Source organism: Miniopterus schreibersii (assembly GCF_964146895.1).
Source record: "Miniopterus schreibersii genome assembly, chromosome: 7".
In the NCBI taxonomy this organism is placed as follows: domain Eukaryota; kingdom Metazoa; phylum Chordata; class Mammalia; order Chiroptera; family Miniopteridae; genus Miniopterus; species Miniopterus schreibersii.
The window spans coordinates 4,562,304-4,586,132 of NC_138108.1; the positions used below are offsets into that span (position 1 = coordinate 4,562,304).

General features: G+C 47.0%; 1 protein-coding gene across 2 annotated transcripts in view; it reads right to left on the reverse strand.

Annotated features, from left to right (window-relative positions):
* Positions 1 to 23,829, reverse strand: part of ARMC9 (armadillo repeat containing 9) — a 74,105-nt gene that overhangs the window by 19,544 nt on the left and 30,732 nt on the right. Inside the window, exons 12-19 of one of the 2 annotated variants that reach the window (XM_081142780.1) lie at positions 23,386 to 23,478; positions 20,975 to 21,065; positions 19,713 to 19,833; positions 16,695 to 16,834; positions 15,380 to 15,456; positions 12,587 to 12,661; positions 9,700 to 9,790; positions 6,367 to 6,422 (exon numbers count right to left, since the gene is read on the reverse strand). In XM_081142780.1, the coding sequence (XP_080998906.1) occupies positions 6,367 to 6,422; positions 9,700 to 9,790; positions 12,587 to 12,661; positions 15,380 to 15,456; positions 16,695 to 16,834; positions 19,713 to 19,833; positions 20,975 to 21,065; positions 23,386 to 23,478 (744 nt within the window). The remainder of the gene's footprint in view (positions 1 to 6,366; positions 6,423 to 9,699; positions 9,791 to 12,586; positions 12,662 to 15,379; positions 15,457 to 16,694; positions 16,835 to 19,712; positions 19,834 to 20,974; positions 21,066 to 23,385; positions 23,479 to 23,829) is intronic. The other variant, XM_081142781.1, reaches the window with a different exon arrangement.

Sequence of the window (23,829 nt, forward strand, 5' to 3'; positions counted from 1 at the left end):
TCTTTATTGATTTCAGAGAGAGGAAGGGAGAAGGGGAGAGAGAGAGAAACATCAATGATGAGAGTCATTGATCGGCTGCCTGCTGCACGCCCCCCACTGGGGATCAAGCCCGCAACCCGGGCATGTGCCCTGACCCGGAATTGAACCGTGATCTCCTGGATCCTAGGCTGACACTCAACTGCTGAGCCACACGGCCGGGCTGCAATGGTATATTTAAAATTTAAAAAAAGTTTCTAAGTTTTAAAAATTTCTCTAAAACTACTATTTAAAAATTTAAGACTCATTCATTCTAAAATAAAAGATAAAGGATATAAGAAAATTTGTTCATAATACCTTTTTCTTATGTTTTTAAGGACAGATCACTGGCTTAAAAAGGGAGAGCAGAGGACTTGCTTTCTTAACCTAGAGCTGCACACTGATGGGAAAATGCTGAAAAAAAGGAAACGAACTTATCAGAAAGCTCTCTGATTCATGGAAGGGAGGAATCTAGTCCGAGGGCAAAACTGCAAATAAAAGACAGAAATATGGACGCTATCTTTCCCTGTTTAAGAGATGTCAATAATTTACCCTACTGTGTCTTATGTAACAGAACACAACTGAATAGTATCATAGGCCAGTTAAGATGAGGTATAATTTTGAGACCAATTAGTAAGAGTTTAAAGAGAAAGGACTTGAATATTTTAAACACAAATGTATTTTTTCTTAAAAAGTCAAAAACTGAAAATGTTACAAGTTTTCAAACTAGATTTAAAAGCCATGGAAGTTGCATGATGGGTATCCAAGGAAATCTCTGTATTATTTTTTTTCTATAAAACTAAAATTATTCCCCTCTTACAAAAAAATGTTTAAAAAACAAAGCCACTGAAGAACCTTGAAGGGTAACATATTGCACTGCCATGGTTGGAGAAACACACAGTAGCCTCGTACAGCTCACACCACTGACTGCCTGCTGGACGGAAAGTTAGAAAATTATAGTGTGCTCCTTTCCACTAAAACAGTAGCTTGTTGAATAAAGACTAAGCTGCAAACATAAATGCCGAGTTAAGGTGTCATCTGCAGAAGTACGGCTGGACCTGCTATTTGCCTTGCATTTACCCAGTGCCAACAGTAACTCTGGGCCAAGGATCTTCTTTGGGAATGCTTGGCAACCAAACACGAGTGGTGCTGCTGAGATACTAACGCACTGAACACACTGACTGACGTTCACGGTTTATCCTGGAGCAACTGTCCCGGCATCTGCACTGATGGTGCTAAAGCAATGAAGGGGAGACCTCTGGTGCCTGAGTGTCTATTAGGCGATGCTACCAAACCGTGGTATAGTCGCTGTGTTCCCACTGCCACCAGGCACACAGACAGACACGCGATAGATAAAGATGACAGACAGGTAGATGACAGGAAGGTGACAGAGTTTCATCTGACAGAGTCCTTGATGAAATAGCAGGAATTAATGTTACTCAACTGTGACTCTTGTGGCCCATCTGTGTAACAATGGGACGCAAATGATGGTTTTCTTGAGGAAAAGCACTTGTGAGATTATTGGAGTTGCTGGCTGAACAAAGCACTTTTTTCTTGGAATGCCATTTTAGTGTGAAAGAATGACAGACAAGCTGGTTATTCAGACCTGGGTGTGTGGCAGATATTTTCTTAAAAATTAATGAGGTGAGCCTGTCACTTCAAGGAAACCACCTGACGGTATCTACTGTGAGCTTGCTAGCTTCCCCAAACCCAAAGACTTTCTATAGAGACCAGGGGTGATAGTAACTAATGCAGTTTATTTTATTTTATTTTTTTTAAAATCCTCACCAGAGGATATTTTTGCTATTGCTTTTCAGGGAGAGTGGAAGGGAGAGAGAGAGAAACATCGATGTGAGATACACACATTGATTGGTTGCCTCCCACACGCCCCACAGGGATCAAGCCTGCAACTGAGGTAGGTGCCCTTGGCTAGAATTGAACCCAGGACCCTTTAGTCTGAGGGCTGACACTCTAACCATTGAGCCAAACGGGCTGGGGCAGTAACTAATGCAATTTGGGGGGATGTTTTATAATGAAATATGGCAACATTTAGAAGAACTGAAAAACTGAAAAACCATTATTTTCTGAATGATCAATGCATAAAAGTACAGAATCACGCATGGGTAAAAGAGCTACTCAAAGTGCAAAACAGGCAAAACGCCAGCTGGAATTATGAAGTGAGACTTCCGAAAATCCATTCCTCCATAAAAGCAAGGCGAACACTGGCAAAAATTATCAAAATCAGTTTCTTCAGAACTCTGGAAATTAACCAGAGGATTGAGACAATCTGGGGAGCATTTACTCAAGAAAAAAATGGCTAGCTCTCAGGAAGAGCACAAATGGGGCATTAAAACTTTCCCTACTCCTCTCACTCTCTCCCCCACTCTTTGAAAACCACTGGTCCTGCAATCAAAGCAAAAACCAGCAGCCAGTCAGTCACTGGAGGTGGCACCCAGAAGGCCCCATTCCCAGAGAACTGTCATATTCGACCTGCCTAACAATTCCCCGGAAACCTTCTCATGACGCTTGTCTTTACTGACCTGAGGGCTGGCTCAGTGATAAGGAAACATGAGTCATTTGAAGCCAGAACATTGGAATCAGGACTCCTTTGGGAACATGTAGTGCAAATTTAATATAAAAATAAATTGTATTAAATAATACAATAAAAGCGCTAGATGAGATGTGTTTGAACCCTTAAATTGTAGTTGTCACATGTCCATTTTCCTGTGTGTCCTGTCCAAGCTTATCTAATGATGGTTTTATTTCCTGGGAGGTTTAAAGGGTCTGGATCTTGTGGGCCACGCGACAATAAGAAACAATTTAGGAAATAATGAAAACACCTGCCCAGGTGCCATCCTCTCTCCCTCCTCCTGCCGTGAACGCTCAGCCTCTCCCTCTACTGGACCTTCCATCAGCATTTTAACCTGCTCAGGTCCCCCTCAAATTAAAGCAAAACAAAAATGCCCCGTTTAGCTACCATCCAACCTTCTCCTGCTCACAGCCAGATCTGTGGAAAGAGCTGATGTACTTGTTGCTCCATTCTCTCACCTCCCACTGTTCCCCCGCCGCCCAGTTCGGCTTTTGCCCACCAGTCTACGACAGCGCTCAGCAACTGACCTCCGGCACGGGCCCCTCGTGCCTCACTTCTCACCCCATCGAATCTGAGCCCCGCGGCCAGGCCTCTCTTCGCCTCTCACCCACACACCTCCTCCCACCCCGCCCAGGGTCAACAAAGAGGGTGTCACGCCCGTACCTTTCTGCTGCGCGGGTACATAAGCACATACATAGTTCGTAAGGATGTGTGTTTACATGTTTACTTTTGTCTGACATAGAATCATACTGTGCACATTACTTTGCAATTTCCTTTTTCCATTTGACATTATGTCCTGGACAGTCTACAAGGCTGTCTACCTTTGAATGCTTTTATTCTGGCACATAAATGTATGTATATCAGTCATAGTTAAGTAAGTGTTAATAATGGAACAAGTCATTCCATTTTCAGAAATTAGAAAACATTAGATTTTGCACCTGGGGGTCCTTTTAAGAGTGTCCAGTGGAGCAGGATCTGTGGTCGGAATTGTAAGTGTGCAGATTTCTTTTTTTTAAAATATGTTTTTATTGATTTTTAGAGAGAAGGGAGAGAGAGAAATAGAAACCTCAATGAGATCAATCCTCCTGCAATGGGGATCGAGCCCAACACCCAGGCATGTGCCCTGACTAGGAATTGAACTGGCAACCTCTTAGTGCACAGGTTGACGCTCAACTTGCACTGAGCCACACCGGCTGGGCGAGTGCGAATTTCAGCTCAGTGTGAGGTGACGTGAGCACGTGCCCTCAGCCGCTGGACCCTCTCCAACAGAGCCACTGTATCTTTGGAGGCAAGAAGCAACCAACTGAAAACAGCAGCTCCGCTATCTGTGATTCGGGTCTAACTATTAAATTAAAAAAAGTTTTACATTGCTGAGCAAGATGACGTATGACTCTACGCTCTGAGAACGCTGTCTCTTCAAAGTCATCACCTTGGGAGGTGACAGCCACATTCCAACAACAGTGCCACTTGCTCAAGTGATTCTTGGAAATTTTCCTTTAAGCATCTCTCACTTTTTTTTTTTCCTTTCTAATTTTAAAAGGCTATTTAAAAAGTAACACCTGCCCTTGGAGAAAGCTGAGTAAAATAGAGACAGGCCACCCTAGCTAATACTCCTCGGGGAACCATGAGGGAGGGAGAGTCCTGAGTTCATGACAAAGAGTTGAGTTATGGCCCCAAATGCCAGATCTTTCCCTTACAATTTCCCATCCAAACCACTCATAGGAACCTTCTGAAAACTCTAGTTATCACAAGTATTTTCAAACACTACCCTCTTAAAATAAAAATCTATAGAGTTTCGAAAAGCCCAGAAAATTAAAAGATCTCTATATTTCTTCATTTATGGCAGACTATAATTGCTTCCATAGGGAAATTTCCAAAAGTTGAATTTCCATCATTAACTAGAACAGTTGAACCAAATGAATTTCCCCTTGCAATACAAAAAGGAGTTGATAGCAACAAAACCAAACCAAACAACCCAAAGCAGTAACACAGAAAAGGGAAAAATAGGTCTTGAGAAGAACTTTTGGACACAATGACAAAGTTTTTGAAATTAAATAAGATATTAACTCAAAATACAATTTAAAACAGTATTGAAGGGCCAGGCACAGAATGGTGTCTGATCGCGTCTAATCACAGTCCTGAGGGGAACGGCTGAGTCAGGGAGCTGGCTTCTCTCCACAGGTGGGCAAGGGATGGCCCACGGGCCACGAGGCCTGTTTTTGGAAGCCAGCAAGCTCAGAATAATTTTCACATTTTTAAATATTTGGGGGAAAAATGTAGTGACACATAAAAATCCTATGAAATTCAAATGTTACTGTCCATAAATAAAATTTTATGGGACCACAGCCACAGTCATCCATTTATTCATTGTCCATAGCTCCTTGAGTGGTTCAAACAGAGACCCTGTGGCCTGCAAAGGCCAAAATATTTACTATCTTCCTCTTTACAGAAGAAGTGTGCTGATCCCTGTTCAAAACTAGAATTTACTGCCATTAAATCTCTGGTGGCCTGAGGCTGGTCCCCTCCCCTCTCTGGTTCGCCTTTGAGGAGGAAGGGCCGGTGCAGGCCTGGATCCCAGCTGAGGTCCAGAACCGCGCTTGTCCCACTAGGCTGCGCGAGCGAGCGAGAACACCTACTGGTGCCACCTACGGCCCGTGAAGAAAATGGCAGGTGGACCGTCACTGGCAGGTCTCAGCACAGCTGTCCTCTCCGGTGGAGGGCTCTTAAATGAATTATCTGCCCAACTGATAACATCAATGAACAGAAACTTGGCTTCTACACACCTTTTAAACTGAAAGACCAAAACTCCAAATAAAAAGGCATCTCCCAGCATTCACTCCCCACAAAACAGAAACAATGCAAATCATTTACTGCCATGGAGAACTGAGAGGACACCGCGTACGTTTTTTCTGGGTCTGGAGGGAAACCAGTGAGAAGGCTTGACTTCTGCAAATCCCACTTCAGCCTGAGCCACCTTTCCCACACCACTTTCCGAGACTCGCCCACATTCCTTCTGAGCCTTCACTCTCTTAACAGCTCAGGAAACCGTATCAAAAGAATGCAAAATAACAGAGTAAACCAGATAATCCTGCCAGCTCTGAACCACGCCCTGCACTGGCGCTCCGCTCCTCAGCACTACGGATCCTCACTGTGAGCCTCGTGCCTGATGTCCCCTCTGCAGAAGATAGGTAGAGGCTCAGGCCCCTTCAAAGCAAAGAAGTCCTGTCATCTTTTGACCTTCGACAAATCCCAAGTGCCACGGAATGTGGCATCCCCTTGTCAGCTGCAGGATGCCTACCTCCCCGAAGCTCCCCAGCAGCCCCCCACCCTGACTCTCCTGCTGGTGGAGTCTGGCTGACGGCCACACCCGGGCTGGTCCGGGTTGCACCTTGAGCAGAACACAGCAGATGCAATGCTCTGAGACCACTGAGCCCAGCAAAGGACCAGACGCTTTCACTTGTTCCCTCGTGGAGCCCAGTGGCCAACTGAAAGGAAGTCTAGGCTGGACCACGGAGTGACCAGAGGCCACACGGTGAGAGGCCACAGAGGGTGCGAGCCCAGCTTGGACACGGAGAGCAGAGCCACGTGACATCCCCCGAATGACACCAGCAGAAACCCCCAGCTGAACTCCAGCCTACAGAACCGGGAACAAAGCAGCTGGGAGAAAAATCTCCATTTTGGGACTAACTTTTACGGCAGGGAAGGGACTCAGAATAGCCTGACATGAGCTCCCTATGTGGCATCAGAAGGGTTGAACTCACTTCATCATCTTCGTCTTCATCATCGTCGGATTCGAGACCAGCAGCCGGGGGCTCTTCTAGAAAAGAACAATCAGTGAGTGGCTTCCGCACAGCTGGAGGCCTTGGTCGACAAAATCCTCGGCCTCTACGGAGACGCAAAACACCCTAATGAGAATTAGGTGACATCAAAGCAATCATGTTCTTGGTACCATTTCTGCCATAGTTTGATAGCGTCCTAAGCAATTTTAAATACATCTCTCCATTTTTATCAGAGCCCATTAGCAGTAGCGTGAGAAAAATTAAAAGCCAACATACAATTTCAGAGGCATGCGGGGGGGAGTAAGCTAGTCTCACTGCTGGGCATCATGCTACATAAAGATTTTGTTGGCTCTTATCCCCATTTTATAGCAAACGGAGACAGAGAGCATAAGGGACCTGTTTATGGTCACACTCCCCGTAAGTGACAGAATTGAGATTCAAATCAACTATTTGTAAATCCCATGATTTTTCCAGAGAGGTAGTGGTCACGGCAGGTAGGGTCCTGAAGGCTCCTGTGGTTTACTGCTAGGTCTTTTTTTTCCTTTTTTTCCAATATGTCTTTATTGATTTCAGAGAGAAGGGAGAGGGAGAGAGAAACATCAATGATGAGAGAGTCATTGATCAGCTGCCTCCTGCACGGTCCCGACTGGGGATCGAGCCTGTAGCCTGGACACGTGCCCTGACCAGGAATTGAACCTTGGTCCCATGGGTCATAGGTCGATGCTCAACCGCTGAGCCACGCCAGCCGGGCTCACTGCTAGGTCTTAAAAGAGCTTACAAAGGAGGAATAAATTAGTAGCACAATGGAGTCACAGAAGGAATGAGCCTGCTTCTTCATCTGTAAAATGGGTATGAAACCACCTACTTCCTAGGGTGTTGGGGATCTCACAGCACACCTGACTTAAACCACCTGGCCCAGGGCTGGGCACCCGGCAGGCATTACACAGAAGTTGCTCTCTCCATGAAACCTTCCCGATTCCTCACCGAGCAGCAACCAGTCTCCCCTAGACATACTCAGCATTTTATCTACAACTCTGATAACGATCACCGCTTATGGATGATCGATGTTTACTGATGATGGCTCCTCACTTGTCTGGGTGTTTCGTCACCTCCTGCACAGTACTCCAGACACAGGTGGTGGCAGGGCCATTTCACGGACTTTTAACTAGTAAATTCCTACTAATTCCTACTCTGCTGTTAGTTTGCCCCTGAGGATGAAGCGGGACTGGGTGGGCTCTCCAGCTCGCCCTCCTAGCTCCATCGCAGTGCTGGTCGGTTGGTTTGGATGTGATGCTGAGGACACTTGCTAAGGTATTTGTGCACTTATGTCTGGTCCTCCAGCCAAATGTCCCACAACTTTCTAATTTTGTTTCCAAGTAGCAGACTCCTGGGCCATCATCTCTGGGTACAGAATAACTTGGGTGCTTGAGACAAAAGGGAAATATTCTAGATAGTATTTACTGAAACTGGAACTTACCGAGTTAGGCAGGTATTTCCAAGCCCTTCCTGAACACACAGGTTACACATCCCAGCTCTGCCCAGATAACCACTTGCCAAAGCACATCCCCGACAGAAACGTAAACTGAAACCCTCCCTCCCCACATTCTTTGGCTGTTGGTCCAAGGGCCAGTTTTGTGGAAGGAAAAGAGATATTTTTTAGCCTGAGAGCTAGAGCGAGGGGCCCACCCTGATCTTGGCTGCCTGGGAGGTGGGAGACTGACCAGGAAATGGACGTGGTGAGTGTCGATAAACTGAAACAGTTGGCCCTGAAGGAGGGTCCCAACCCCCACGTGACCCCACAGCTACAGAGGAACTCTGGCTCTGGAGGGAGGTCTCAGCAGAGCTGGTGACCCTGGAGAAGACAGGGAATGACTTTCCCAGCATTTCACCACCTTCCCAAGCTGAGGCCTGTCCACCCAGAGAAGGTTGGGAAGCAACCTCAGCCAGGACTGAGGGCAAGGTTTTCTTTCTGTTTGTTTTTTTAATATGTCCACCCAGCAGAACAGGGCGTCAAAGCCAGAATCTGAGTTGTCGCAGAAAATCAAGTCCTAGACCTTGCCTGCCTGGATTTAAGATGAATTATACTTGCTTTCTAAACACCAAAGGAAGGCTGTTCAGGTAGAAATGGGCCCTCGGCCTGAAGGGAACTGAGCTCTCAAACCCTGGATGCTGTCCGGCTGCCTCCTGTCCATCAGGAGCCCTGTAAGGTTCTCCTATGTCTCCCCTGACCCGTTTCCAAGGCAGGGATTTGCCACCTTGGCTGCACACTGGAATCACCTGGAAGCTTTAAACACCATTCACACCTGGGCCCCCACAGAGGTTCTGATTTAATTGGGGTGGGGTCGCCCTGTGCACCATGAGCTGGAGGAGCTACCTGCGGACTTCTTTCAGGGAAGGGAGCCTGGCATCTCCCTTTGCTTGGCCTTGGTCAAATTGCTGACTTGAGATCAGAGTTGAGATCAAGAGATTCATTTTTACCTTGTTTGTGTGCTGAACAGATTTGTGCACTTGGACCTTCAGTGATGTGGACTGTTGGGTGCCGAGAAAGGACAGATAGACGGACACAAGTGACACGTTGGCCCCTGGATGCTGGCAGTGCCAGGTGCCCTTAGCTCGTGTACAAGTCAGGATGAAGGTGTGAAGAGTCCACAGAAGGAGCTAAAAGTTTCTCCACCATCCCAGTCCCATCTAAGGCTTCCTTCACTGGCCTTTTCTGCTCATTATGGGATGCGAGTTGTCATGGTAATGGAGGAAGCCAAATAGAAAGACCACCTCCTCCCACGCGGTCAGTGGCAACAGACTTTTCCTGGAGTGAATGAATGCAGGATCACATTTTCTGCACTGGTGTGACAGACTGGCATCTGTCTTCACTGCCTCTCTAGGACTTGGGGAAGCCTCTCTTTGGAGATGGGGGAAGAATTAGGAGGGGGAGACCCACATAAAGAGAACCTACAGTTAGAGAAGTGTTTCTGTGATTGCTTTTGAATTCTTTTTGTTGACTATAAGCCTGAAGTGTGATGAGCGATCATTGATTTGGTGACAATGTGGCCTTGACTACCTGGCTGAACTTCTGTTTCTGGGCTCACCTGGGCTCCTGAATAAACTCCGAGGTACGACAAGCCCCCTATGAGCACCCTCGCATCTTCAGGGCATGTGTGACCCCTATAAGTGCCCTAGCATCTTCCAGGCACATGTGACCCCTCTGAGCGCCCTCTCATCTTCCAGGCACATGTGACCCCTATGGGTGTCCTCGCATCTTCTGGGCAAGCGTGAAAGATTCAAAGGATAGACCACAGGTTCCTGCACCAAACGGACCTGAATTCAGCTGCTTGATGATGAACTCGATCTGGCGGGTCATTTCAGCGTTTCCCTCTTTCATGAAGCAGCGGAGGATGTCTTCCATTCCCTAAGGCGAGGGAGAGGAACCATGAGCATTTCCATTTTGTGGAGGCGGGGAAACTTTTCAATGGGGTGGTTTCAGCTACCCCCCCCCACTTTCTTATATATGCACAGTGAGAAGTACTAACTCTGCTCAGTACTAACAATTCTTTTTGCTCTTTTTTTTAAAACCACCATGATAGCATTTGGTACTAATAATTTTTATGTATTCTTTGTCGTTTTCCGAAAGCACACAGATGCTTTACGCAGTTGCAAAAACAGAGTTCTTATAACGTCATATTCTGCTTTTATCTCTCATTACACGATGAAACTTCCCACACTGCCTCATGCTACTTTTCCTAATTACTATCTTCAATAGCTATTAATACTTGGAACAAAAGGACCATGATCTCATTAGCGATGCCTCTGTACCAGACGTTCACACTGCTTCCAGGTTATAACAACACTGTTATAATGTGTTGAAATGAGCACCTTCGTGGTGGAGCACCGTCTCTGCATGAACGAGCAGAGGAAAAGAAATGGCTCAAAAATGGCTTTAGTGGTTCCTCACAGACGGCCAACCTGCCTTCCGGGACTGTGGGCATACGGCGCCACCTGCACGGCGGAGGGCACTGGCTCTGCCCCCTCCCCCGCACGGCCACGGCTGATGGAAGCTGGAGAGATTATAATGCTTTTCCCCTCATTGTCTGGTTGTATTATTCTTGTTATATGCAAAAAGAATGTGATTTCTTTATCAATCGAGAAACTTCCTCAGGGATAAGAGTGAATGTGGGAAACCTCAGGGTTCCGAGTTCGGCCACAGCCTCCCTTAGAGGCCTCTCTCATAAACAGTGAAATAGACAACTGCTTAGGGCCTGTGTCCAGAAGCTTCCTCGGCTCAGGCTAAAGGGTTCCCGCAGAGCTTGACTTTAACATCTGTTAAAATGCCAGAGGGAGACCTGTGCTGCTTACACCTTTACCTAAGTGGCCCAACTTTTCTTCTTAAAGCCCGTAATTCAGTAAATCAGAGGCTGCCTAGAAACATACGTCAGAAACTATAAAAGGAAACCTGAACAGATTCAACTCTAACTAAAGCCTTGGCCGCCCAGCTGAAGTCCTGACTAAAACCTAATGAGCCCGGCTGGCATGGCTCAGAGATTGAGCATGGACCTAGGATCCAGGAGATCATGGTTCGATTCCCGGTCAGGGCACACGCCTGGGTTGTGGGCTCGATCCCGTTGGGGGCATGCAGGAGGCAGCTAGTCAATGACTCATCATTGATATTTCTCTCTCTCCTCCTTTCCCTTCCTCTCTCTGAAATCAATAAAGATATATTAAAAAACAAACAAACAAACAAAATCTAACGAGAGCCAGCACCATCTAACCTGCTCTTGAACTTCCGTCCCACAGAAACTGAGGGGATAAAGTTTTTAAGCCAGGAAGCTTTAGGGTATTTGTTACACAAGCACTTAACTCTTACAAGTAGCAACACTTTCATTTCCAAACATGTGGGGGTTCCCTACAGACCTTGTTCATTCAACCTTTTTCCTGCCCAATTACCACTCTCTCCTCTCCTGCTTGGACTCAACTGCAGCCGAATGAGACCCTGGACGTAGTCACAGTCTGAGGCTCTTTCCCTCTCCTCCTCTGTCTCTCCCCGGACAGGATGACCTCTAGGGGCCACCCTCTCGAATGCCCTAGAGCCGTGTCTCTCCCCCACTTGGTCCCTGCCCCCTTACCACCAGCCCTTCCGCCCCCACCCGTTGCCCTGGGCTGCCTTTCCTGCTCTTTATTCCGTGTCACCCCATCCCTTCTTTCTCTGCAGCCCACACATTTTGTTCCTTGTGCTCTGTTTGGCTGACAATTTCTCTGCCACCTCAATGACCAGAATGCAGAATTTAATCAAGTTTATTTCCCCCTGTTCTATATTGAGAAAGCAGATTTTTTAATTTAAAAACAGTAGGCAATTAAGTCCCACTGTTGAATGACCACACAGACTGGTTCTTAAATAAATTTTTGTCTCTGGAGTAACCGATGCAATTTAGATGAACAACCAGAAGACTAAACAATTCTAAGAAAGAAAACCAAATGGAAGGCCATGTCTTGTTGGTCTCAAATGGAATTTATCCTGTGGAAACAGATTTAATCCTTTCATCGTCGCATTTAATCCGCACACTGTTAGCCTGGTTTCACTTGTAAGGAAAACGGACAAAACTCCAGGGGTTTGGAGATCAGGTCTAGATACATCTGTCACCTCCAGACATGACATGAACCACCTGCGGCTTGTTTCCTACTCCAGCACAGCGCTGGCGTGGACACATTAAAGACTGAATTCACTACTTAGCACACAAGCCCCGTCTGGACGAATGGCACCTGCACCAGCCTTTCTGTTCCATTTGGTTGCTATCAGAACGTCTGCTGGTTCCAGGAGTGTTTGTACCAATCCTCCCGCTGCCACAACTCCTCCAGGAGTCCCGGAGGTGAATCTGAGTGACAGATTTCCCCATTTCCCCACTAAGCTTCTGCTACTGCGAAATCCATAAGCATTTCCCAAACCCCAAATCTAAATGTCATTTAAATTAAATGTTGACAGCTTTCCAAAAATAAACTTGCTGGAAACTTTCTAACACTGTGGATCTTAATCACTGAAGGAGCCAGGGATCTCCTGAGAGTCTGATAAAAGCTACGACTCTCATCAGGAAACTGAAAATTCCGGGTGTTCATAAGCTGAGGGCCCTCCAAGGGGCTGGTCTAGGAAGTCCCTGCCCTCACAGCTTGACCGGCGGTGCTGACAAGCGGACACGTGTCTCAGCACGTTTCTTACCATTGCTCTCGCTTCCTCACGAATGGATGGGACAGAGAGGATGCTGTACAGCGCTCCATTCACGTACGGCTGTATCTTTAAGGGGAGAAAAAACAGTCATTTGCAAGTTCTCACATACTAGACAACACAATCATCAAACAGCACACCTGAGAGCCTCCGGCTGAGAGGACAGTGAGTGTCTCCATTTGCATGTCCCAGCGACAGCCAAAAGAGGTCAGAACCAGTCTTCATTCCCTCGCAAAGCTGCTCCTGCTGCTTCACTGCACAATTACTGCCACCTGGTCACTCAGGCTAGCAACCCCGAGTCATCCCTGATTCTGCTCTCTTTACTCTCCCTTGTGGAGTTTCCACACTGTCTTTGATGGGAACTCCTTCCCCATCTGCCTGCTACTGTCCTTGTTCAGACATGTCCCTGACCTAGGCTACCTCAATCTCCAGATGGGTCTCTACCTTTGACATGCACCTTTAATCCAACCATTACATCAGTGCCCAAATCCCTGCTCTCCCTACCGCAGACACCTGCCAGGTCGACCTGGGAAGTCTTACCTCCTTAGTGCAGCACATGGGACCCTTCTGGCTTTGGCCTCTACCACCTCCCTCCCTGCCACCATGAAGTGCACACTGCAGAGTCCACACTGCACAGGGGATGCCCCACACCACGCTGCGACAGGCCTTGGCCCTGGTCCTAACAGCTCACTTTGCTGGAGCGCACTCCTCACGTGTCTCTCTGAAAAGCTGACTCATCCTTTAAAACAGGCTCAGACCCGTCAGAGGGAGCCCTTCCTGAGCCCCCGACGGAGGCTCCTATTCTGCCCCTCACACTCCTCCACCACTGGACTGGACTTGGTATCGTCTGAGACTTGTACTTATGTTTCCCCTGTTTTGCTCACAGAGGTAACCCCAACATCAGGCTCCACAGGATGAGGGGCATGCAGGTGCCTCACAAAAGAGAGCACCTTCCGAGAAGACTGCGCCCACACTTTCCACAGCAGGGGATGGGGTCACTTCCCACCACTGGTCTTCAAATTTTTAAGAGGATGTTTATTACAGCTGTGGACAGTGAAAGAAGAAGGGTCTAGGATAGAAGAAGCAACAGGAGAGAGCCTGGGGGTCCTGCTTTGGCTCTTTAGAAATGTATGGGAAAGAAAGTGAGCCACGGAGGGGCTGCTGTCAGCTCACTGGAGAGTCAGAGAAAAGGGGCCTTGGAGACAGGTTCATGGGGTGAGCCCAGGATGAGCTGCTGCTGCCCATTGCTCCCCTAATTGTAAGTCTCATGGAGACCCTTAGAGTTTAGGAGAAAGAAAATTCACTCGAAAAGGAGATTTAGTGGGCGTACCCCAAGGATGGCATGCCTCACTTTTAATTTTTACCAACCTAATGGGTAAAAAATGCATCTTAGAGTTATCTATATTTTTGTTTCCCTGACTACTAGCAAAATTAAACATCTTTTCATGTTTACAGATCAAGATTTACTACTCCATTTATATTCTTTATGCTTTTTTCCTATTGGCTTTTCTGTTTGAATTTTGCTCATCAATTTATAGGAGTCCTTCAGATATTAGGGATATAAAATTTTTGTCACATTTTTTCTCAGGATATCACTTGTCTTTGACTTTGGTTATGCTACTTTTTTCCATACAAAAGAATCAATGTACATCTGGTCAATTATGTGCATCTTCTCTTCACGGCTTCTGGGTGTTGTCCTCCAAGAACACAACTATGTTGTAGAGAACACATGAGTGTAGCATTTATTTGGGTAGCGAAATATTTCTAGGCTCTAAAATGTGTATAGGTAGGTTTTCCAGCTCATTTTCAAAGCAAATGCATTGCCAACAGTTCATGACATGATTTGAATCCTCTGTGATTCAGTTTTCAGAGCTGACATCTGGTTCCCACACTTGAAACCGACCTCTGCTATTACAGACAGAATATATTTCCCACCAGCTTCAACTGCCTGAGCTGAAGAAATGGAGAACAGAGTTCATTCAGGTCTAGAAGCAGTTAGAAGCTCACCGGGTCTGAAATATAAAGGGCAGGGCACACACTGCAACCACTACCCGGCCTCTCAGCTGATGGGGCTCCTGGACGGCACAACGTGAAGAAATGAACAGAACGGGAGCTGACTGTCTGAACCAGGGACAGACATGTGGAAACCACGTGCTTCACTCTGACCCAGTGGACGTAAGACTGACATAAGGGTGGGCCAGCTGTCACAGTGTCTGTGCACCCAGGGAGGCTCTGGCACAGGCCCTTGTGGGGCAAGTGCGGGAATGTCCACTGCCAACCAGTGTGGAGCAGAGTTGGAGGCAACCAAAGTGGACAGTCCTGGGAGTGGCGGGTAAGTGGGGGCTGCAAGCAAGGGCCATTCTGCAGGAGTGAGCTGGCCGTCACAGAGAGCATACAGAGCAACACAGAAAGGTCCCAAACACGCAGGGGAAAAAGTAAGACAAGTAATGAGAGCTGGGCTGCAACACTATTTATACAAACTAAATACACACACAATCCTAATACGCTGTCAGACTACCTACACGTCCACAGACGCATGTTAAACACGACAGAGGAGTGTCCACGTGGGGGAATGAAGCCCGGAAGGATGACAAGGAGAAAAGGCAGGCTCAGGAGGGGGCCAGCAGGCAGGGCTGGTGGCATGCAGGAAGGGGTCCTGCTCCCGAGCGTAGGATTCAGAAATTAGGAGAGCTCTGAAGCAGCTCATACACACACTCGCAGGAGGAGGAGTGCGGTGACTGTCCTGGGCAGTCCCCGAGCCCGGGGCCAGCAGCGCAGACTGAGTACCTCGTGGTTTTCGTGGCCCAGCAGATCCGAAAGAACTTTCAGCACGAGGCCCGCTACCGAGGCGCACATGTTCTTCCCTGAACAAAACAAAACAAGAGCCACATGTCAACTCAGAAGCACAGTTCCAGGTCAGCAGACCTGAGTACAGATCTTGGCTCCTCTGCTTATGAGCTGTGCAGCCATGGGTGAGTCACTTAACTAATCTGGGCCCGTTTCTTCCTCTGGGATCCCTCAGGATTATGAACATCTACCCCAGCAGGTGATGGGGACTGAAGTGACAGGACAGGCCGGCACACTCCTGTGCTCGGTAAATGGGGTCATTTTCCTCCAGGCAGAGCACAAGCCTCTCATTCCAGCGAGAGTCCACATGTCACAGAGCAGCTTCCTGCCTCACGAGAGCACAAACCTTCACAATCAAAATCATATAGGTGTTTTAGTGACTCCATGTGTCACCACAACACTCACTGCAAATAAACTGATGATAATAATAGAAGCCGACTGTGACCCTAATAAATACTTTAAAGCTAGGACTCTGTGCACAGCTAGTTTTAAAACAGAAGCTGGAAACAGTCATTGACTCGTAAGGTCAACCACACCAGAACTTCAGGCCACAAAGCATCTGAGGGAGCAGCAGCCTCTAACGGCCTGGAGCCACTTATCCCGCAACCTGCCAACACGGGGCACTCAGGCTGAGCTCAGCACAGCTGGACTGGGCACCTCGACCAAAGCGTCTTTCATCCCGGGGATCAGGGCACTTAGAAGCGACGGAGACTGGAAAAAGCTAAATCACTACCTCTATTGATCAAGTATGGGAATGACCTGTGATGCCCACGTCACCTCGGGGTGAAGCGGGTGAGCGAGGGCAGCAGCATGGTTGCCTCTCCCTGCCTGCCACCGACTTAAACCTGTACAATCTTGGGAACATATTCTCTTTCAGACAAAAGCGATCCTAATTCTTAACTTCCTACCTTTGAATAACGCAATGAAGAAAAACATGAACTAATTAATTTCCTCTTAATGCAGGTGCTACATACATATATAATATATACATGTAGTTATATATACGTGTGTGTGTGTATATATATATTTGTGAATTTATATGTAGCTATCACACATTCTTTCCAAGGCCAGAGTGGTATTTTGGCCTCAGGGGTTCACAGCTTTATACCCAGCTGGAACTGCTTTAAACTCTTCCTGTCTCCAGTTTTCTACGAGGGAGACCAGGCTCATGGGTCATTAGATTCCAGGGTCAGGCCTCTTCCCCTCCCCAACACGGAGCCAGGGCTGCAGGGCTGGGGCCGGGGGAATGCAAGACCTGCGCTCCGGAGGCAGAGGTTCATGAGCAGGGCCACCGAGTACTCCAGCGTGTAGTCAGAAAGGCAGTCAGGCTCCTTCAGGAGGTCGATCAGCCAGAAGATGAGGCCATCCTGAATCATGGCTGTCTGCAGCGGGCGCCTAGAAGGAGACAGGCCACAGGTCAGGCCAGCTGGCGAGAAACTCCATACAGCAGCGCAGGGCAGCAGGGAGGCAGGAGCGCAGGGCAGAAGGCTGAGTGACCGAGACGCTGATGCTACGGAACAGCTCACTGTCAGAACCACTCAACTGAAACAACAGACTCTTTACCTTTCGCAAGTATTATTAAGAGTTTAAAGAATGACAAGACAGTGAGGAGACCTCCTGCTTTGAAAGTTTCCTTTCTGATATTTAAGATATTTATTGATAGCTTTTGGACTACTTAACCCAGGAAGCAGAGCCATGGAAATAATTCACTGACAAACAGATTTTTACTGAACGCTAGTCTGCTATAATCAAGTGCAGGCACTTTGCGCCCACGCTCTTTACTGTGTAAAAATAAAGAAAAGCATAAAAGGGAAGCAAAAACCAGCTCAATGCCATTTTGACTCAGATCTCTACAGAGTACGGATGATTTAACAACCTGGGTAATACAATATTTACAGAACTATTTTCCACCCAAAGTCCAGGTGCCACATCTTACAAAATCCAGTGCCTCGTCGGATCGTGCAACGCTGCCTGACAGCACACGGCCTTAAGAACTGATAACACTAAGCCTGGTATCCGCATGAGAAGTCACCTGAATTCTCTGAAAATCAGAATAGCTCTGCACATCTCCTGGGGGACAAGTCACAGTGAGACCACCATGGGTATGGCATCTGCTTGTGCTGCTCTTCACACCCACCTGCTCAGTGACATTTATTAGAGTACAGAGAGGGCGGCCTTCTCCCTGAGCCTAACTACTTTCTACGGTCATTGCAGTGACCCTGGAAAACTGTGAAAACATTAAGCACGTTTCCAGAACAGAAAGCTTAAACGATTGTTTGGAGGAAAAGGCAAAATTGGCAGTCGACAGCTGTATTTACCAGGCAAAAGTATTTTTTACCTTATCTTAGTTGTTACTTAACTACAGCTATTGAGTTTCTAAAATTTTTCCAGTCAGTACCAAGCTGTTATCTTTTTAAACAAACAGAAATGAAGTGTTTATATGTTCTGAAAAAATAACAACTCTGGAGATTATTCACAGTTCTTTTCAATTCAGAGTTAGAATAAGAGATTTTCCTCATTGGCAGGACCCTGGCAAATAGCAGGAGCTAAATACCTGCCACTGTTTTGCACCAAGCACATGCACACGTAGAATACGTCACGGGGCAGGCTGGCAGGTCACCCACGCTTGATGGGACAAAAGTGCGTTCAGAAGAGGACTGACTGTCAGGAAGGGCTGAGGACTCAAGGTACCAGAATTATAATAAAGTCAAAGAGAATGTGAGGTGGTCCTGGGGGGTGTGGATGCTGGAAGAGTCAGTCTAGGACCCAGCGATTCCTACCCAGGAGAAAGGAAAGCACGGCTACACCAAGCCCCGCATACAAGTGCTCACAGCGGCATCATGCATAGCAGCCCAAATGCGGGAACCACCCGGATAGCCACCAACTGATGAGCGTGCTCTATTGCACATGGAATGCTACTCAGCACAACATGTATACAATGTGGGTGAACCTCAAAAACATTACGCTAAGTGGAAGAAGCCAGCCACACAAGAGCACACATTATCTGATTCCATTTACATCAAATATCCAGTGCAGGTAAGTCTATGGAAAGTAGAGTCACAGTCACCTGGGGCAGGGGTCGGACAAAGAGTGACTGTAAACAGGCATGAAGCTTCCTTTTGTGATCATGGGACTGTCCTAAAATTAGACTGTGGTGATGGCTATACAACTTTGTAAATTTACTAAAAATCACTGACTTGTATACTTAAAATAGGCAAATTTGGTGGTATGTAAAACATACCTCAATAAAGCTGTTGATTAAAAAAAGAACACTCTGTGAGGACATCAGACCTGGCTCAGAAGGGAAGTCTGACTTTAAATTTCTGACAGGGAGCAGTTCCAGGTCACGAGAGGGTCAGGGCTGGGACTCTAGGGTGTGTAGCTGGGACATATGGACAGGGTCCTGGAGGCGCCAACCCTGCCTTCCACAGAGCCACCTCTCCTACTTGCTGTGACTGCTCACTGTGGGACACGTGGACTGTGCACCACTGGGAGGCTGAGGCTCTGTCAGGTTTCATTTATGGGTCTCTCTCAACCTCTGAAGGCTGAGACACAATCGTCCTGGTTAGGAGACTACAGTAGCCCTTTTAAACTGTCTTCCTGCTCGGCTGGTGTGGCTCAGGGGTTGAGCATCGACCTAGGATCCAGGAGATTGCGGTTCAACTCCCAGTCAGGGCACATGCCCGGTTGCACGACTCGATCCCCAGTCGGGGGCGTGCAGGAGGCAGCTGATCACTGACTCTCTCATCATGGATGTTTCTTTCTGTCTCTCCCTCTCCCTTTCTCTCTCCGAAATCAATAAAGACATATTTATTTTATTTTATTTTTAGTTTTTATTTTTTTAAAATATATCTTTATTGATTTCAGAGAGAGGAAAGGAAAGGGAGAGACAGAAACATCAATGATGAGAGAGTCATTGATCGAGCCCGCAACCCGGGCATGTGCCCTGACCTGGAATCGAACCCCGATCGCCTGGATCCTAGGTCAATGCTCAACCGCTGAGCCACACCCGGCCGGGCAATAAAGACATATTTAAAAATAAATAAATAAATAAACTGCCTTCCTCCATCCACAGCAGCCTGAGCAAGGCGGTTTTGCGGATGAGAGACGAGCTTTCTAGCTCTTAGGAGTCACCTAACCTGCCCCAGGTGTTGGCTGAGTAATATCACCTGCTTCTTGGGTTGTCACTGGGACTAAATAAACACAGAATAGTGGCTTATAAAAACTCCAACTTGGTTTCGCAGGAGCCGCCGTGACGGGCTGCAGGGAGCACCTGAGGCTGAACTTCTGCAGGGCCCCGAGCACGTTCTCCCGGGTGATGATGTCCTTGTCCTCCCTCAGCCGCTCCTCCAGCATCCGCAGCACCTTTGTGCTCTGGGCGAGGTAGAGGCGACCTAGAACACAGCCAGAGGCGAACAAGTTAACTAGGGAAAGAGCTTATCTCGTGTGCCATTCATGCTCCAAAACCACTTTCTATAAAACCTCTGCATGTAACACAAGTAGAGTTTGTATACTTTTAGGTTCTAAAAAACTTACAACATATTTCTTCTGCAAAGTTGGTTTCAGTCAGTCAACTATGTAGTGACAGAAAACCACTCTTCTTGGCATCTAAACCTAACTCATCGCAGTGCTACTGTGGGGGGCCCTGTCCTTGATCCACCTGAACCTGAACCTGAACATCAGATCTAGGACGGGCTGGGGAACCTGCGGGTCATGAGCTGTTAGTCTTTACAACAGAGGCAGCCAAGCAGTGCTTTCTGGCCACACCCCTTGCTCCTTCTGGACATGCCCATGGCCCAGAGAAGCTGGGAACCAGACCTTGAACCCTAGAGTATGGCTTGAACTGTCACTAGCCTGATGTGGACTTGGTGGCTTGATCCAGATGCTAATTTTGAACATAAGTTTCAATCGTAATATATGGATGGTCCTGGCGCATACCCTGGCTTATGATAACTGCTTGCTAGATGGACGGATCAATGCACAGATAAATGAATGGACACATTTTTGGAGCATCATAGTCATAATTTGAAACTCCCTTTATTCATTTTAAAAAGAGCTCAAACAAGGTAGAACTTCAGACACTAATGACACTTTGTAAAATCATTTCAATTTAGTTATGGTGGTGTGTAACCTCTGAAAATTTTAAATCCTCTTGATTTAAGAGGCTGTGGTCTTTTGCAGGAAATGGTACAATGTATATTGGGAACAGCTTTAAAGGTGTCACCAACCTTAATTTACTGAAGTAGAAAATTATAGAAAATGTATTATCTGTTATATATCGAAAGCAATCCAAAAAGTACAGTTACAAAACCAGAAGGCTTACAAAAGAAACTCCCAAACCATCAACATTTGTTCTAACACAGTCAACAGCAACATGACAACACCCAATTTTCACAAAAAACCTTAGATGCACTGAACAGGAATAAACTGAGGAAACACATCATCTATAAAAAACTTGGAGAGCACCTGTTTTTAAAGGGAAAACCGCATCAGTGAGACCTAGCTCTTCACTTTGCAGAAAAGTGGGCACCTCACCTTCTGCCAGGGACGCAATGGCGTTGACGAGCCTGGCCATGTACTGGCGCACCACGTCGCTCCTGCCGCGCAGCAGCTGCAGCACGCTCCTCTGCGGGGCACAAAGGAGCAAGGACAGGGAGTCAAAGAACAGTGAGCGGCAACAGGGCCCCTCTGCGGCCCGGGGCTCTCTCCCTCGGCCTGAATTTATTACAGGTGAGACTAAAGCCAAGCAGGTCATCTGGAAACCTTGATTGCCAACTGATTTTTTCTGATCTGATGAATATCAGTTATTCAAAGTTTTAAATTAAAAGGATTATATGATGGGTACTAGACTTATTGGGGTGGTCACTTCCAAAGTTATATAAACGTCTAATCACTATGCTGTATACCTGAAACTAATATAATACCGTGTCAGCTATAATTGAAAAATAAAAAATTATTTAAAAAAAGAATTACACAAGGCATTAGAACAGTGACTGACACAAAGTCAGTGATACCGTTTGCTCTTATTGGTCTTTTTCCAGCTTAGAAGGACAGATCCAACACACGCTTCCAATTTTGCTCCTTGAAACCACAGTAAAACTCTAGTAAATGGATTTTTAAGAATGACACAAATTCTCAAGATCACAGAGAACAGCAAAAGAAATTATAACCACACACTTTTGGAATTGGGAAGACAGAGGGAAACAGACTTGGCAGACTCAAGAATTCCATGTGGGCAATGAGGAGGGGACCCCACTTACATCACTTACCCTCAAAAGGCTCGAGAGCGGGGAAAATAAGAATGAATGAATGAACAAATGAATGAAAACTGTTGAAGGAGCAGCTCATGCTGCTCCTACACCACTGTCCTCCTCTCACCAGAGGCTGGGTGTTCTCCTGCTAAGGCAACGTAAGGGTCTCCGGATGGGGGACACAGGCCCAGGCGAGCAGGGCTTCTACATCAAAATGGGGGGTGTGTGTCTAAAGAGCCACCCCCAGTCCTCTTCACCTACCTGGCTCCCAGAGCACTGGCAACCAGACCCTTCCCCTTTAGGGGGGAGATCAGAAGACTGTCCCTGGAGGAAAATGACTGGCCTGAGTGGAAGAACTACAGGTCCTGAAGCCACCTGCTCCTGACAGATGGCCCACCTGGCTCACCCTCAGTGGGGATCTCCATCCACAGGCCCTACCCTCATACTCAGAATTTCCTACTGGCTTTTCAGTCCCCCTCTCTAAACATCAGGAGATAACCAAGGTCTACCAGAAACCCAAGGGAAGTTTCTAACATGGAAAATAGGGCCAAAATAAACAGGGTGCAGGAACAAAAGCAAACTCGGAGGAAATGAGACTGTGCAGGGATAAGAAAACTAAAAATAAACAAAATTTGTCACTAATATACTTAGAGATATCAGAAGCTAATTGCATCCATGAAACAACAGAATGCTATAAAAAAGGAAATGAAAAACTTGACAGAATGGTTGGAAAATAAAGATGAGAAAAATCTCTCAGAAAGTGGGGTAAAAAGAAAAATATGAGAGAAAAGATAAGAAAATTAGAGAAACAGTTCAAGAGGTCCAGCACTGAGAGAGAGCAGAGACTCACCAACACACCAGCTCAAGAGAAGTTCCCAGAACTAAGGCTGTCAGATTGAAAGGGCTCGAGAAGTGCCCCAAACAGTGAACCTTTCAAAGTAGAACTCATGAAAGGTATCGTCTAACAGGGGGCAGGGCAGGGGTCTGAAACCAGTTCGTCTCACTCCAAACCCCATACTTGTCCCACTAGAACGATCTGGCCCAGAGTCACATACAAATACAGTGTTAGACACACTTTAAGGCAGGCCCAGGTGGAAAACACTGAATTTGCACCCTGGCCAGGTGGCTCCAGTGGCTGGAGCATCGTCCCGTACACCAAAAGGCTGTGGGTTCTGTTCCCAGACAGGGCACGTACCTAGGTTGTGGATTCCCCGGCTGGGGTGTGTATGGGAAGCAACAGGTCCATGTTCCTCTTTCACATCTGTTTCCCTCTCTCTCTCTCTGCCTTCCTTTCTCTCTAAAAATCAATAAAAACATATCCTCAAAAAATAAAAAAGAAAAAAAGAAAGAAAAAACACTGAATCTGCTCACCTACCTTTCCTAAGTCATGCTCAATCCCAGGACTCATGGTAAACGAAGGTGAGGGAAAGATCTGGGAATCTGAGACAAGGAAAAATGGCAGAACCGAGCTCCACAGTTGAGTGCAGCAGATCTAACTTGTTCATGGCTCTGTATTAGATGTGAAAAGTGGGCTGACATCCAGGGTGAAGAGCAGATCTAAGGAGCTAACAGAAGCCCAGGCTGACGTTCAGTCACCGGGCTGAAAATATGCAGAGAATGGAAGGCCCCCCCAGCTGCTAGGACCATTCCCGCGAAAGCGAAGGCCCTGCTGGGCTCGGGCTGCGGCTCGCCCACCTGGCCGTGACCGTGACAGTCCAGGAGGTCGTTGCTGACGTAGGCCTGCAGAACGGTCTCCCTCTGCTCTCCAGGATGGGATGTGGTCAAGCGCTGGAATGAAGAAAAGCAACAGTGATATGTCTGACCGTGGAGGAAAATGTTCACGGAGTGGGTGTGTTTTAAACAGCTGTCCCAGTAACTACACATTTAACCAAACAAAATAAGTAGTATGCTGGGGAGCTAGGTAAGCAGCCAACCAGTCCATTAATAAGAAATTATGATGTACTTTTAAGTGGACGAGGTGGGGGGTAGAAGTCAATTTACACGTATGAAATCTTCAGGGAAGTAAAGTGGAAACATGCCTGGGTTGTGCGTGTGCAGAAAAGGGAGAGCTCGCCAACACCTGAAGAGGATTTTTTGTAGAAAGGGGCTCAAGAGTTGGCCCCTGAAGGATGAGCAGAC